General features: G+C 38.1%; 1 protein-coding gene and 1 long non-coding RNA gene across 8 annotated transcripts in view; one reads left to right on the top strand and one right to left on the bottom strand.

The window, feature by feature from the left end:
- Positions 1–1,500: 1,500 nt before the first annotated feature.
- Positions 1,501–7,077, bottom strand: LOC139826465 (uncharacterized). The gene is made up of 3 exons (XR_011736544.1): positions 6,921–7,077; positions 4,356–4,506; positions 1,501–3,606 (listed from the first exon to the last, which is right to left on the bottom strand). It is a non-coding gene; the product is annotated as an uncharacterized lncRNA (long non-coding RNA).
- Positions 7,078–7,210: 133 nt separating this feature from the next.
- The window catches only part of PRUNE2 (prune homolog 2 with BCH domain), a 139,157-nt gene continuing 133,054 nt past the window's right edge, over positions 7,211–13,313 (top strand). For 6 of the 7 annotated variants that reach the window (XM_071801712.1, XM_065860575.2, XM_071801711.1 and 3 more), the window contains exon 1: positions 7,211–7,320. In XM_071801712.1, the coding sequence (XP_071657813.1) occupies positions 7,285–7,320 (36 nt within the window). In that variant the 5' untranslated portion in view covers positions 7,211–7,284. Of the gene's footprint in view, positions 7,321–7,384; positions 7,408–13,313 lie in introns of those variants that run through there. The other variant, XM_071801713.1, reaches the window with a different exon arrangement.

Genomic DNA, 13,313 nt, shown 5'->3' with positions numbered 1-13,313 from the left:
TTGAGACCATTTCTCTTTGTAAACAATTGCAACTCTTCCAAAGCTAACTGAATGACTGGTAGTTAACTAGTGACTAGAAATCTGCTAAGGAACTCTACTCTTTGATAATTATAGTGATAATTTTCAACATCTATGTTGATTTACAGTCATATAGAACACAATCCATTTAGAATGAGAACCTGTGTATTCAAGTACTCTTTAGTATTATCTTCAGAAGATTATAATTGTGCTTTTTGAATGGTCTGCATATATTACGTTAATGCTTCAATTTGTTTCTATGTTTTTCAACTAACAACCATAGATATTGTTGGTAAAACACATTGTATTTAGGTGTCATCAACGTCTTCCGTTTAACTCACAGTTTATCTGATGATGTTGAAGCTCCCTGGGATTTGCAGCAAAACTTACCATTAGTGAAGTTTAATACCAATTTTAAGGCTAAATTAAACTTAGTATACATATCTCATGTGGCATGCTACACACTAGTTATTCCCTTAAACTCTTCCAAACTGATGACATTTTAATTTTACCCAATTTAGCCACATAGAAACTGTTGAGTTACTGTCTCATTCCATGTATAGAAGTGGAAATGTACTGCAGTGGTTTAGGAAGGAGTTAAAGAAAAACAGTCTTAGGAAAAACAGCCTTCTGCTGCATTAATAAGCCTGCAAAGAGGAGCAAATTATAAATTTTACTTCCTGCTATGATTAATAAAATTTCTATGTTTTTATGAGCTTAGTATCACTGCATACTATCATAGCCTGTTGATGTAAACAGGCCAGTCCTCAGCTAACTTGTCAAGAACATCTGCTTTGCCCAAATGGGAGATTTTAGTTACTTTTGGAAATATTAGACTGAACATGTAATTCATTTCTCTAATAAACTGTACTCAGCTTTGCTTTCCTAGTTTTGGGTTATACTTTGCCATTGTGTACCTAGAGAAAAACAGTTATTTAAATACTGACTCTTGCTTATATTTGTATTTATTCTGTAGTTGTACATAGAGTAACCACAACACAGCAAAACTGGAGGTAGTTGTTTCAGAATAATTGCCTATAAGATATCGTGCACTTAAATCAGACATTTTTTGAGGTATACAGAGTCAGCAATTCCATTCAGATGTAAAGGAAGGACTGTGTTGCAAGTTCTACACTCTTTTCTGGCATAATCTTATATATGTATGTATATATGTATGTATGTATGTATGTATGTATGTATGTAGGTATGTATGTATTTTTGCTACCCTCTCCCCCACCTCCTCCCCCCAGATTACATGTACATTCATTTACCTCACTTGCATTTTCTGATCACTGTATTTTTTGTAATTCTAAAGTTGTGTTTATATGTTTCATTGAAAGAACCAGATTTCTTTTTAAAGAAAAAGAAGTCAGAGGTAATTTTTTGCCCCCTATAACCTTCTCCCTTTGAAACATGAGAATCTCAACTACAGAATGCTCTTTATTGTACTTTATTAAACATATAGAACATTTTTACGGGTATTTGGGATCTTCCCAGTAAATCCTCTTCTATTTCCAGGTAAAGAAGCCTTTCGTCTTCCTCATACAACTGCACAAGCCTTAATTTTAGCCTCAGTGTATCTACTAAACAGTCAGTATTGTCCTCAAGATAGAGGTCCTAGGATTTTGTTGAGTGCGTATGAAATTCAAAGTTCAATCTAAGAATTGTAATGGCTTTATAGTATCATTTTATGAAAGTAAGTGTGGTTAGCTCTTATACCATCTGGGCAATGAGAATTGGCTAAGAAATTATAATACAAAATACTAGTAATTAAGTAGTTTCTAACTTAAAAATTACTTGTAGATGATCTATGACTACTTTGGTCATACTTTGGTCAGCTTGTAAAATAAGAAGTACCTCTATTAGTCTTTGGATTTCAAATAGTAACCAATATAATATTCAGTGTAATTTGTTTCAGAATCAGGTTTATTGTCACAGAGCCAATACTCTGTTAGCATTATATTCTCTAATTTGACTTTTGGGGAACATTTTTATTTTCTTTTTATTTGTATTCAAACTGATATTTGTAAGAATGTTCCCTTGTGTACTTTTACTGAACAACTCAAAACTCAATAATAATAAACATACTATATGTAATTTATTAATGGTAATCTATAAAACAGCTGATGATTTATGTCCTGTTTAATTTTCTTGTAGTTTACTTGGAAATATGTTGTGCTCACTGTAGCATAAAACCTTATTGTCAAAGGCATGAGACAATGTTGCTGAGAAAGGAGATCTGTCTTCAAGGACTTTCACCCATGTGCCTGGGAAGCAAACAATGCTAATGATTTAAGTCCTCCAATTAATTGCCAAGTGAGGGTAGGTGGACAGGAGGTTTAGTAACAGATATAACCTGCAAAGCTGAGCACATCTATCAGAATTACTTTTTTGACCTAGGACTAGTTTAATGCAAGTACCCAGCACTCAGGCTGTGCAAATGAAGTAAAATGCTCAGTCTCTTAGTCAACCAATCATTTGAACACTTAGGGATATATTCACACGGGGCATGTAATTTGCCTTAGTTCTCAGTATAAGTGGTAAGAAAGAGGCAGCAGCACAGTCGGTTGACTTCTATAATAACTTGTCTTAGTACTCAGTTGTATTGAAATTTGATGGGCAACCTGGGAACTCGGTTTCCAGGGACTTAGTGCTAATGGGAGATGAATCTGGATTCTGGTTTCTCACACTCTTAAATTTTCTTTTTTTTTTTTTTTTTTTAGTACAAGTTGGAGTTTCGGAGAGGACTAAACCTGCAGTTCTATTGTTTGTGTCTGTCAGCCTGTACTTTCCCACAAAGCAAGCCATTCAATCAGCCATTGTTTGGGACACCTCCAAGCACTTTTGGTGTTGATTCAGTGGTGCTTTTTGGCTTTGAATTAGTAGCCAGCCTTGGCTGAAATAAGTGTACCCTGGTGTCTTACTCAGTTTCATTTGGAAGAGCAGAACTGACAATTATTGTAACACAAGAATTATGTGCTATTCACAGCTCAAATGAAATTAATGCATTCAGGCTTTGAAAACCTCAACAGATACTTATATCAGATCTTTAGGAGTCATCTCCTGGCCAAGCATGGCTTCTCCTTTCTCTACCCCTCAGGAAAAGGAACAGCAATTTCATTTTTACCATACTTAATTTTTCATAAGAGCAATAGGGACTATTATAGAGCTTTCACCTTGAAATGTATGGTTGGCAATGAAGTAATTGCATAAACAAGAGTGATCTTTTGGATAACATAATTTCTTATTAGTACTTGGTTTACACAGGGCAAACCAGCAGTCCATCAGGGACACTGAGATCATTAACTTAATTTTCATGCCTATCTTCTCTAAAGAAAAGCAGGAGGTATTCACAGTGTAGAGGTTCTACACATTGTTGATGGACAGCATTCATGTTTGGAAGAGTCTTCTGATATTTGAAATTACTTCCCTCTGTCCATCTTTATAGGTTGACCAGTGTAACTGAAGCATGTAAAACTGTAAAGCATAAGTAACATGGAAAAAAATTGCTCCTCATAGGAAGTGAAGATGCTTGATCCAGAAGACTGGATAACTGGTAGCTCTAAGTATGGGTCCCAGTGGTAAAGCCTGTGAGAAAAAAGTAGTAGCTTTCATGGGTGTGTATGGAAATCATACAGAGACTCAGAAAATAAAAAGGCTTGAGTGCCAGTGTTAATGACTGTCAGTCTGTTGCTGCTACATGCAGTTTTGGTCTTGTTACTTTGTATTGTTTGTTGAATTACTCCTTCCGTAATTTGTGAAATCACCTTTTTCCTTTCAAATTCTTTAATGGTATCCTCTTACAATAGCTAACAGCTGTATATACAGGGATTTGTTTGTTTCTTTGTTTGTGGTTTTGTTTGTTTCTTTTTTTTTCCTCCTCTCACATTGAAATGACTGTGTAACATTCTAATTCCATGGGGCAGAAACTATTTATTCCTATTGTAGTAGTATAGCAACTCTTACAGTGTGACTCACTCTTATTTATCATGAAAATTATTGCTAATGTGCCATTGAAGTGTTTATCACAAACACTACTTATGACAGAAATGCTAAACCACTGGATAGCTATATCATGACAGCTTTCAAACTGCTTGCCAAATTGTAAAGACAAGCTACAGAGTTCAGATCTGAGTACATGAGTAGTCCCTGGTTTTGCTTCTCTATCACATGGAATAAAACCAATACCAACTGTATGCCTGGAGACTAAATTAAATGGATATGAATCATTGAAACTACGGAAAATCACAAAAGCCTGCACTGTTCGGTATTGTATAGTATATATAAGGACATAAGGTTTTATTAAGATACTTTATAAATTATGGAGATTGCTTTACCTTGACTGGTCACAGTGAAGATCAGAAGAGAGATTTAGAAAATCCTGTGGTATACGGAATTATCTTTCTTCATAATCACTATAGTTTTTTTCAGGACACAGAAAAATGATACAGCAAAGTCACTATATATTCCCACATGCTTTAGTAATGGCTGAAATAAAAAAACAAAACAAAACAAAACCTTTTCCTTTGTCATGAGAATAAAGAAACATGCACTTTCAAACCATATTCTCTTTCAGAAGATGTTATTTGTATTTACATTTACACTGACTTTATATTTGTATTTACATTTTCAAAACCACACAAATTTACAGAGTAAAACTCACAGTTCACTGGTTTAATATCTTCAGTGCGACAAGAGGTTTGCAAATGTGCTTATGAACACACAAAAATTCAGCATTGCTCAACAAGTCTGTTATTTTATAATTCAATTGTGAATGAGATATGGAACAAATTCTCACTTTGGGACATATACATGATTCCAACTGATCTCACAAGGAATTGTTACACACATTAAGGGAAGGACACCCCTTAGGAAGAGCATCTGGATGACTGTGAATTGGTTTTGCTTAGCTACTTCAGAAAGATGAATAAGAAAATAATCTGGGTCCCAAGTAATATCCAATTTAAGCTTCAGTAAAGCACAGGTAATTCAGCGGCTGCAAAGCAGGTAGAAAAGAGGAGAATCTAAGGCCAAGGAATTTCTATAAAACATTAAGCAAATACAAAGAGTAATTCTCTGTTCATGGTTTTGCACAGCAGGATGTGAATAATTAATTTCACAATGTCTAACTTGTACAATAATTATGGTAGCAAACAAGTTGTTTGAAAACAGTTTCAAAAAGATAACTTTCACAAATATTTTCAGGGAGCTCAGGCACATTCTGTTTTGTTTTCAACACAGCTTTGTTGGCTCCATCTCTGGACTCCCAGTATGCGTACAGCAAAGAATACACAGGGTTCTTCTAAGCTCAGTGTAAGACTGCTTGGATATTACAGCATAAGGTAAATTTACCAGCTCTTTCCATAATCACATATAGACACCTATAAATTGGATTTACAAAGAAGTAATTACTCAAAGCACTTTATTTACAGTATATGGGAGTGTGATTATTGGCATGAGGCATAAGAACACAACTTCACTGGCTGTTTAGCAAATTTAGCCTTTTATTCTCCAACTATTTGCTGTCCAGAATCTGACTTCTGACATAATTTTTCTCTCTCTCTCTTTTTTTTTTTTAAATATGTCTGCAGCAAAAATGACCCCTTTAAACATCAGTTTTCTAAACTCCAGCTTAGCTGCTGTAGCAAGCTGCATTTTTTTACCTTGTTTTGCAGACTTTGTTGAAAGGAAATATATACTTTACCCCATTTTTTGCAAGATCATGTTGTTTTCTTACTTGGCAAAGCATTTTCAGTAGACCTCATCTCTGCATCTCAAATTACACAGCAAGTCCTCTACTGAAATACTTTCTGATTTAGTTTAAATGTCAAGTTACAAGTATGAGAATACGTTGTGCAAAACTTGTAATCTTTCAAGAGAACTACTTTTCTATAGAATAATGTGAAAACTCAAATTCAGATAGAGTTCTGAAACACACTAATGTGTTTCAGAAGAAAAAGAATTCCGGTAAATGTAGCAGAATCTTTTTTTTTTTTTTTTTCTGTTGAACACTGTAATTTACAATACTTCGCTTCATGCCATTTACATGGTACTTCAGTCCACTCAAATATTTTAATGAAGACTCATCTTTCAGTTTTAAATTGTTATGATATAGATTTTTTTTCCCTGTTGCCCACAACACTTTGGGACACAAAGGTATGACTAGGCAGAATAGATTGATCATGACAGGCAACTCAGTAATAGCATCTGCAAGATATCATGAAAGAATTAACAAATCAAATATGGGTGAATTACACTCATAAGAAAAAGTTTATTAAGGAAGCAAGAGCTTTTATCTTTTATCGTGGTATCTTTGATGAGCTGTAAAATAACGCAGAAGAAAAAAAAATCCCAGATCTCATAGCAGTGGACTTATCAATAATTAGCCTTTGCTAACTCCTCAGTAAGACACAACTTGATCGGAACAGTGAATCTGTACTATTCAGGTTAGTTATTTACAGCAGGCAAAGTAAACACACTAGTGAATACTAGTGGTGTGAGAGCATCAGAGCTTTGAATCCTGCAATTTATTTCCTGGTCTAGTCTACACTCATCGCATGACCTTCTACAAACTTCTACAGAACTGGACAGGGACTCCAGCTCTTTGACATCTCTGTAAAGTGGGTGCTATGCCAGGAGGCTCCTTCATGAGCTGTTCAGTTGGATAGATATGAAATGTGGGTGCTATAGTCTGAAAAGACCCTAGTTATGAAGTAGCAGTCAGGGTTTCTGGAGCCTGGACTGTACCTCCAGAGCTTATCCTCTGCGGTAAGGGGACCCCGAAACGGCCACTGCCTCTGACCCCGATGCCCTCGAGCTCTGCGTTGTTGAGTTTTACCATCTGTAAAATGGGAAACCGCGAAATTCCCGCCTAAGGACCAGCAGCAGCCACTAGCTCGTACCTGTTGCTTTGACACCCCGAGGCGGGTCTTAGAGTGCCCTTTATTTCGGCCACACGCTATTGAAACGCCACAAATCAAAGCTTGTCAGGGCCTGACGGGAGGCCCGGACCAGGGGGAACCGCGGCCCCGCCGGGCGGGATATGGCTGCCCGCTCCGCGCCTCCCGCCGCTGCCGCGCCCCTCCGCGCCCCTCCGCGCCGGCCCTTGCGGCACGGCCTGACGTCACCGCCCGCGGCGGACGGGGCGGGGCGGGCGGCGGGGCCGCGCTCAGGAGCGGGCAGTGCGGGGACAGCGCAGGAGCGCTGCGCGGCGCGGCGCGGTGCGGTGCGGTGCGGTGCGGCGCGGCGGTCCTGCCGGCCGGCACCATGGAGGAGTTCCTGCAGCGCGCCCAGTCCAAACTGGTGAGTCACGGCGGGGCGCCGCGGACAGAAAACTTCGCCCGAGTTGCCGGTAATTGCCGACATCGGCATCTTCCCCCGCACCCCCTGGTGAGGCAGCCGCGGATGCTCCCCAAAACTTCTCGGAGTGTTTCAGCAGCGTTCCTCAGCAGGGCGGGCAGCGGGGAGTGGATGGGGCTTGTGACCGTTGCGTCGGCTGGAGCATGTTTTGGGGGTACATTTTCTTCTCACACCTTTCTCACATCAGTTATTGCTGAATAATGCTCCACTTTACGAATATGTGAACCCGTATTTGACAGGCATGTGGGGGATGGCAGCGTGCCATTTTGGGATTATTTGCGCATTTGCCGTTACTTTCAGATGCATCAAGTTGTGCAGTTGAATGGGGAAGAAATATCAGAAGTCATGGAAAAACTGCCATTTCTGTGGTCTAAGTGTCACTAGGAGCAGGAGATAAGTTTGGATAAACCAGACTTAAAATAACTGAGGAATATGCTCAGGTGGTCAAGGACCAGCCCCATAATGGTGTCTCATCTGTCATAGGTAGTTAATGTTGTGCTAGGAATTGTGCAGACATATAGGTCCTGTTCTCGAATGACCCTGTTGGTAGGGTTGTGCTGAAACTGCAGTGCATTTATTTTATTTACAGTGACTGATAATCTGGCCCCAGATAGTGTGTGTTGTTATTTTCCCTTATGTGCATTGCAAAGGTAGGATGTTTTTGAGACTGGGATGGTCTTACACCAGCTTGTTTCCAATGGTAGGGGTTGATTTTCTTTGCACAACTTGATTTTGCAGTTATTACGCTTTCATGGGCAGCCTGCACTCCTGCTAGCTATCCCAGCTCTAAGAAGCATGTTCAATTATAGGACTAATAATGAGTTAGTAAAAAAAATTCAGTGGCCGGTACATTTGCCCTATATTTTTGGGTGCTTGGGACTTGCAGGGTCTCCTCCCCACGCTTTGGAGGATTGCTGTAGATAGCTGAATGTAAACTTCATTGTTGATAAATAGAATAGCAGGGTCTTCCCAGTTCCATACACCTGTTATGAATCTCTAGAGAGTGAGCAATCATAAAACCAAGATCCTCTTTCTCTGATGGCCATCATGCTCTCTAAGTAATGATTTTTAAAGAATGGTTTGTTATACTATCTTTTGTTGTCAAGCATATGTTGGAAATCAGAGAATTAAGGCATTTTTTAGAGGACTGGCAAAACTGAAGACAAAATAAATCCCTTGGTGGCTCCCTTAATATTTAACTGTGTTGGCAAACGTTAGCAGTAAACATGAAGTATGTAATCTTGATCACATGCCAGCTAAGTGGTTTTACTATGAATTTTTAGGAGTTTTTAAAGTGTTTCCATTATGTTTTCATGTAAACAAAATGAATTTTGGTAGCCCTATTAGAAGATATTGCATAATGCAGTGACAAATAGGTAATACATTTTCACATCAGCATGTCATCTATTGCAACATTTGAACAGGAGATTTGGTTTTGACAAGTTTCCTGCTTGAGAACGTCAAAGTTAGTCTTACTTAATGTTAATAGACATTAATTATGTTATGATAGTAGTCCCCTCTACACCATTAATAAATGGCACGCAGTAAGAACATCTTGATTTTACTACTAAAAGCAAATACTGCATTAATATTTCTGAGTGGCTGTTATAATCAGAAAGGAATTGTCTGGAAAACTACAATCTCAAGAGGTTAATGGAAAATAGATAATATTGTTTCTCTAATTTAGATAAAACAGGGAGAATGGCAACTGAACAGTAGCCCTTTTTATTCCTGCAAAGTGGCTTTTCAAAAGAAATGCATACTTCCCTTTGTACCTTCTGAACTGTGGGAAAAAAACACATGTTTTGGAGGAGGTCTCCTCTACAGGGAAGAGTATTGTGGGGGAAAATGTCTTTCAGAGTGTGATTTTTCATTGCATGGTCATGTCAGCTGAACACAGTTGAGGAGGAAGCACCTGAGCACACGTGTGTCCAGTTCAGAACAAATCTTATAGGTGGACTTCCATTTGCCAAGTAATCCTGTACCACAGGAAAAGGTAACCCAGAGTAACTGAAGATTGTGTTCTGCAACACAGACGGCTGATGAAGTCTTTTCTGTCCTGCCTGGTCAAGCCTTTCCTGGAGAAGCCTTCTCTGCTGATACAAGGTAGCCATATACTGAGTTGAGGGCAAACAAAGGGCTATGTTTGGTTTGCCACCAATGTAAGGTAAAGCTGCCCGGCTAAATGGGCAAATGGCCCAGAACTAATGAGCTGCTGTGTATTGCTGTGCTGCTGCAGCCATATCTGTGAAACACGCTAAGGCTCTACTGTCATATCTCAGAGGCCTGATGATGTTACAGTGCTAGTATCACACCATAGGTAATCTTGTTACATTAAACTGATTACAGTGTACTGACTACATGAGTACTACTCAGCATGAATAAAGGAAAATTTTCTTTACTCATGAACAATAGCTCCAGACTGTGCAGGAGAAACCATTACTGCAACTGCTTCCCTATTCATTTGGGTCTGGCTCCAGCCACAACATTAATCAAGGCTGTTTTTCCACATGAAGCAAATTCTGGCCTCAGAGTATACCACACAAAGGCCTTGGGCATTTTTGGTTTTCTAAGACTCTTGTATTGTGTACCTTCATTAATTGTTAGAGAAGAAAATTATCTGTGTATTATCTATTAATAATTAAGTCTCCATTAGGCTATTTTTTCCATTAAGAACAATGAATTTTCCTTTTGTGAATTGTCATGTAGTCATAGAACATTCTCAGTGATTGCCTGTACTGATTTAAAAAATATATATCTGAAGTACTATGTTAGGCAAAGCCAGAGCTATCTTCCGTACAGAGCTATCTTCTTTTTTAATTTTCCCTGAATCAATTCATGCTTTGGCTTCTACAAAATCCCTGAGACAGTGAGTTTTACAATTTTATTATGTGCTTTGTGTGACTGGGGCAATATCTCTGTTTGCTTTAAACCATCTGGCCAACAATTTTGATGGGTGTTCCATGGTTCTTAATTCTTGAGTGACTGTTTTTTGTTCACTTTCTCCATGGTGTTCAGTATTACCATATCCCCTATCTCTTCTCCCAAATATTTCCAAGCCAAGTTTTTCTATTGCTCCTTCATACACACTGTTCTATCACTCTGCTCATCCTTGTGGCCTCTCTTTGAAGATTTTATAATTTTATCAGCCCCTTGAAAGTTGTGGAGCCCAGAACTGCCTGCTGTATTTAAGACATGAGTGCGTAAAAGACTTTGACAGTAGTATTGCAGCATTTTAGTTTTTTCTTAAGAGTTCTTGGTATATTCTACTTACTTATTTATTTTACTGTCAGAAAGAGTTTTTCTGATGCTTTCAGAGTTAAATTTAAAATGAATACATGATGTTTTCTCTGCTTAGTAAAACCCATTTTAAAGCCGATCTGACTGTGTATGGTACTCAAATGTAGTTAAAAAATGGAGATGGGCTTGTTTCCTCATATTTTCTCCAGTCTGCACTTCACTGTCCTTATTTCCATTTACTGTTTTATTACCTTGTCCCTCAGTGTCATAAGTCCCTTCTGCAGCTCTTCTGTAGGTAGTTTTAAATTTGACTCTCCTGAATAATCAGGTATTGTCTGCAGCTTTTGTCAGCTCGTTATTTGCCTGCCTGTCCTACTGGAAGTAATATTATTTATTATTTATGGATATGAAGAGCAGCACATATCCCAGCACGTATCCTTGTGAAGAATCCTTCACAGATATTTTTCCTTAATTGTGAGAACTGGCCATTTGTTCCTGTCTTTTCTTTCCTAACTTTTAGTTCTTTATTATGCCATAAGAGGATTACATCTCTTTTTTTCTTTGGTGATTTAGGTTCTTCACTAGCTTCTAGGAAACTCTTGAGTAATATTTTTGGAGACTCAAGTACAATGCATTGCCTAGTTTGTCTTCCTCTGCATGCTTATTGAATTATTCAAAGAACTTTAAAAGATTTCATACAAAAATGTCATACTTCACAAAACCTTGCTGTCTCTTCCCCAGTTTTTTATGTTATTGGTATGTTTGGTGGCAATTCAGCCTGTCTCTCCATGGGTTATACTCGTTGAGGCACAGCTGAGCCCTCAAATGGGAGAAGAGTGACTAAACAGTCAATACATCATTTTGTAGAATTTAATTAGAAAAATAAATAAAAAGTTGGAGGCTCAGTGGTGTATCTTCAGAATGATTATCAAAATGATTATCAGAATATTAAAGGCAATTAAATAGAGAAGTAAAAATTCAGAATTATTTCTTTAGGACTTCTCTGGTGTGAAATACTGTGTGCTGCATGAGGTAGTTAAGTTTGGTATTTTTCAAGTAATCTCATGCTTCAGACTGCAGTAAAACTGAATGACTGTGAGAAGTTAAATAGGCAGAGTCTGTCAAGAAAGAAGCTGTAAGAATAAAAAAAAAAGAATAAGAAATTGACAGAATTTCCCCTGAGAGATGCTGAGACAATGGCTGCCAGCCAGTACTTTTTCCCTGGCCTTAGGTCTTTGCTTAATGGAGAGCCTAATGCTTCATATGATGGCTTCAGGGAAGTCAAAGAGGACAGAATGAGCCCGGGAAAGGGCTTAGTGCACAGATGATACTGAGATATCCACATCCTGCAGCAAGCTGCTTCAAACTAGCAGTTGAAAGATGGTCCTCCCTCTGCAGAGAATAGCAGATTAGCTGAGTTCATAATCTTTCTAAATGCTGTGTCATCTTCAGCAGTTAACAGTATTTGGACAAACAAACAATAAAAACCACAAAACCCAGAACAATAAAAACCAACCCCCTAGAACTTCAAGTTCCTTTAATCCCTTGCTGCAATAAGAGAAGAGATTATAATTCTAGACCAATGTTACAGCTGGCAGAATAATACACTGGTCAAATAGGGAATCATGCCCCCAGATAGATGTGCCCAGAATAAAACTGGACTGTGTGACTGGACATTTCCCAAAGTGAGGGCTGGGCCCATAACCAGGGAGATGCTCTTGAGAACAGTAAAAAAGGCTTCCAAAGGCATTGCTTTGACAGATAAGAAAAATGAATGTTGTGCTTGTTTCTGAGGCAGAGAAGTTCAAAGAACAGTTAGTGATGATGGCATGATTTGAACAGATGTATTTGACCACAGTTTAAAAACAAGCTGAGTCACTTGCATGTTTGTTCATATTACCTTTTATTTGCCTGTCTGGAGTTTTGTTATATTAGTGGTTACTTTGAAAATAATATTTGATTTAGCTGGAATAATGTCATGGCTTTATGGGAAGTGAAAAACATTATGGAAGTGAAGCAGAAGTTATTTTCTGGGAAATCAGTGAACTTATCTAAGCAGTGGGGTAAAAAAGCTTTCAATCATTAAGACAAGGAATCAAGTCTCACCCTCTCTTGCATCTTCTTTGCATTAATCCAGCAGCTCACAGGGGACTTTACTCCGTTTAGCAGGGCACTCACAGTATGTACAGAATTATGAGTAATGATGTTGATTTCAGTTGGAAAACTCACATGTATAAGTTGTACGTACACCTAAAAATGTTGCAGAATCAGAGTCTTACAGCTGATTAACCTTTGGTTCCTTAAATCAGTCAGAAGAATCCATGTACTCTGCAGCATGAACTTCAGAGTCAGGGTTCATTAGTAATGTGGAAAGAAAGAGTAAACATTATGCTAATATAATTCAGAGATAAATATTTAAACAAAGAATAGTTGTGAGCTATGCTGAGCAGATACGTGTTACAGGCCTCACAGAGATGAGTGGAACGATTAGAAAAATAGTGTGGGAAATTCTTTTGAAGAGTAATTCCAAATATACATTCAATATGAGGAGAACAATCTGAGAGCATGAAAATAGCAAGATGGAGATGGGAGTGTCACTGTAATGCAAGTAAGACATGCTTGTAGGGTGATGTAAGTGTTAAAAAATCTGATTTTTGGGATGCAACCTTCATATTGCATAGCAAAGCAGTAACAGA

The sequence above is a fragment of the Patagioenas fasciata genome, chromosome Z, assembly GCF_037038585.1.
Source record: "Patagioenas fasciata isolate bPatFas1 chromosome Z, bPatFas1.hap1, whole genome shotgun sequence".
NCBI classification, from domain to species: Eukaryota; Metazoa; Chordata; class Aves; order Columbiformes; family Columbidae; genus Patagioenas; species Patagioenas fasciata.
The sequence above is the reverse complement of the archived record's forward strand: the minus strand, read 5'-3'. Positions and strand labels throughout refer to the sequence as shown.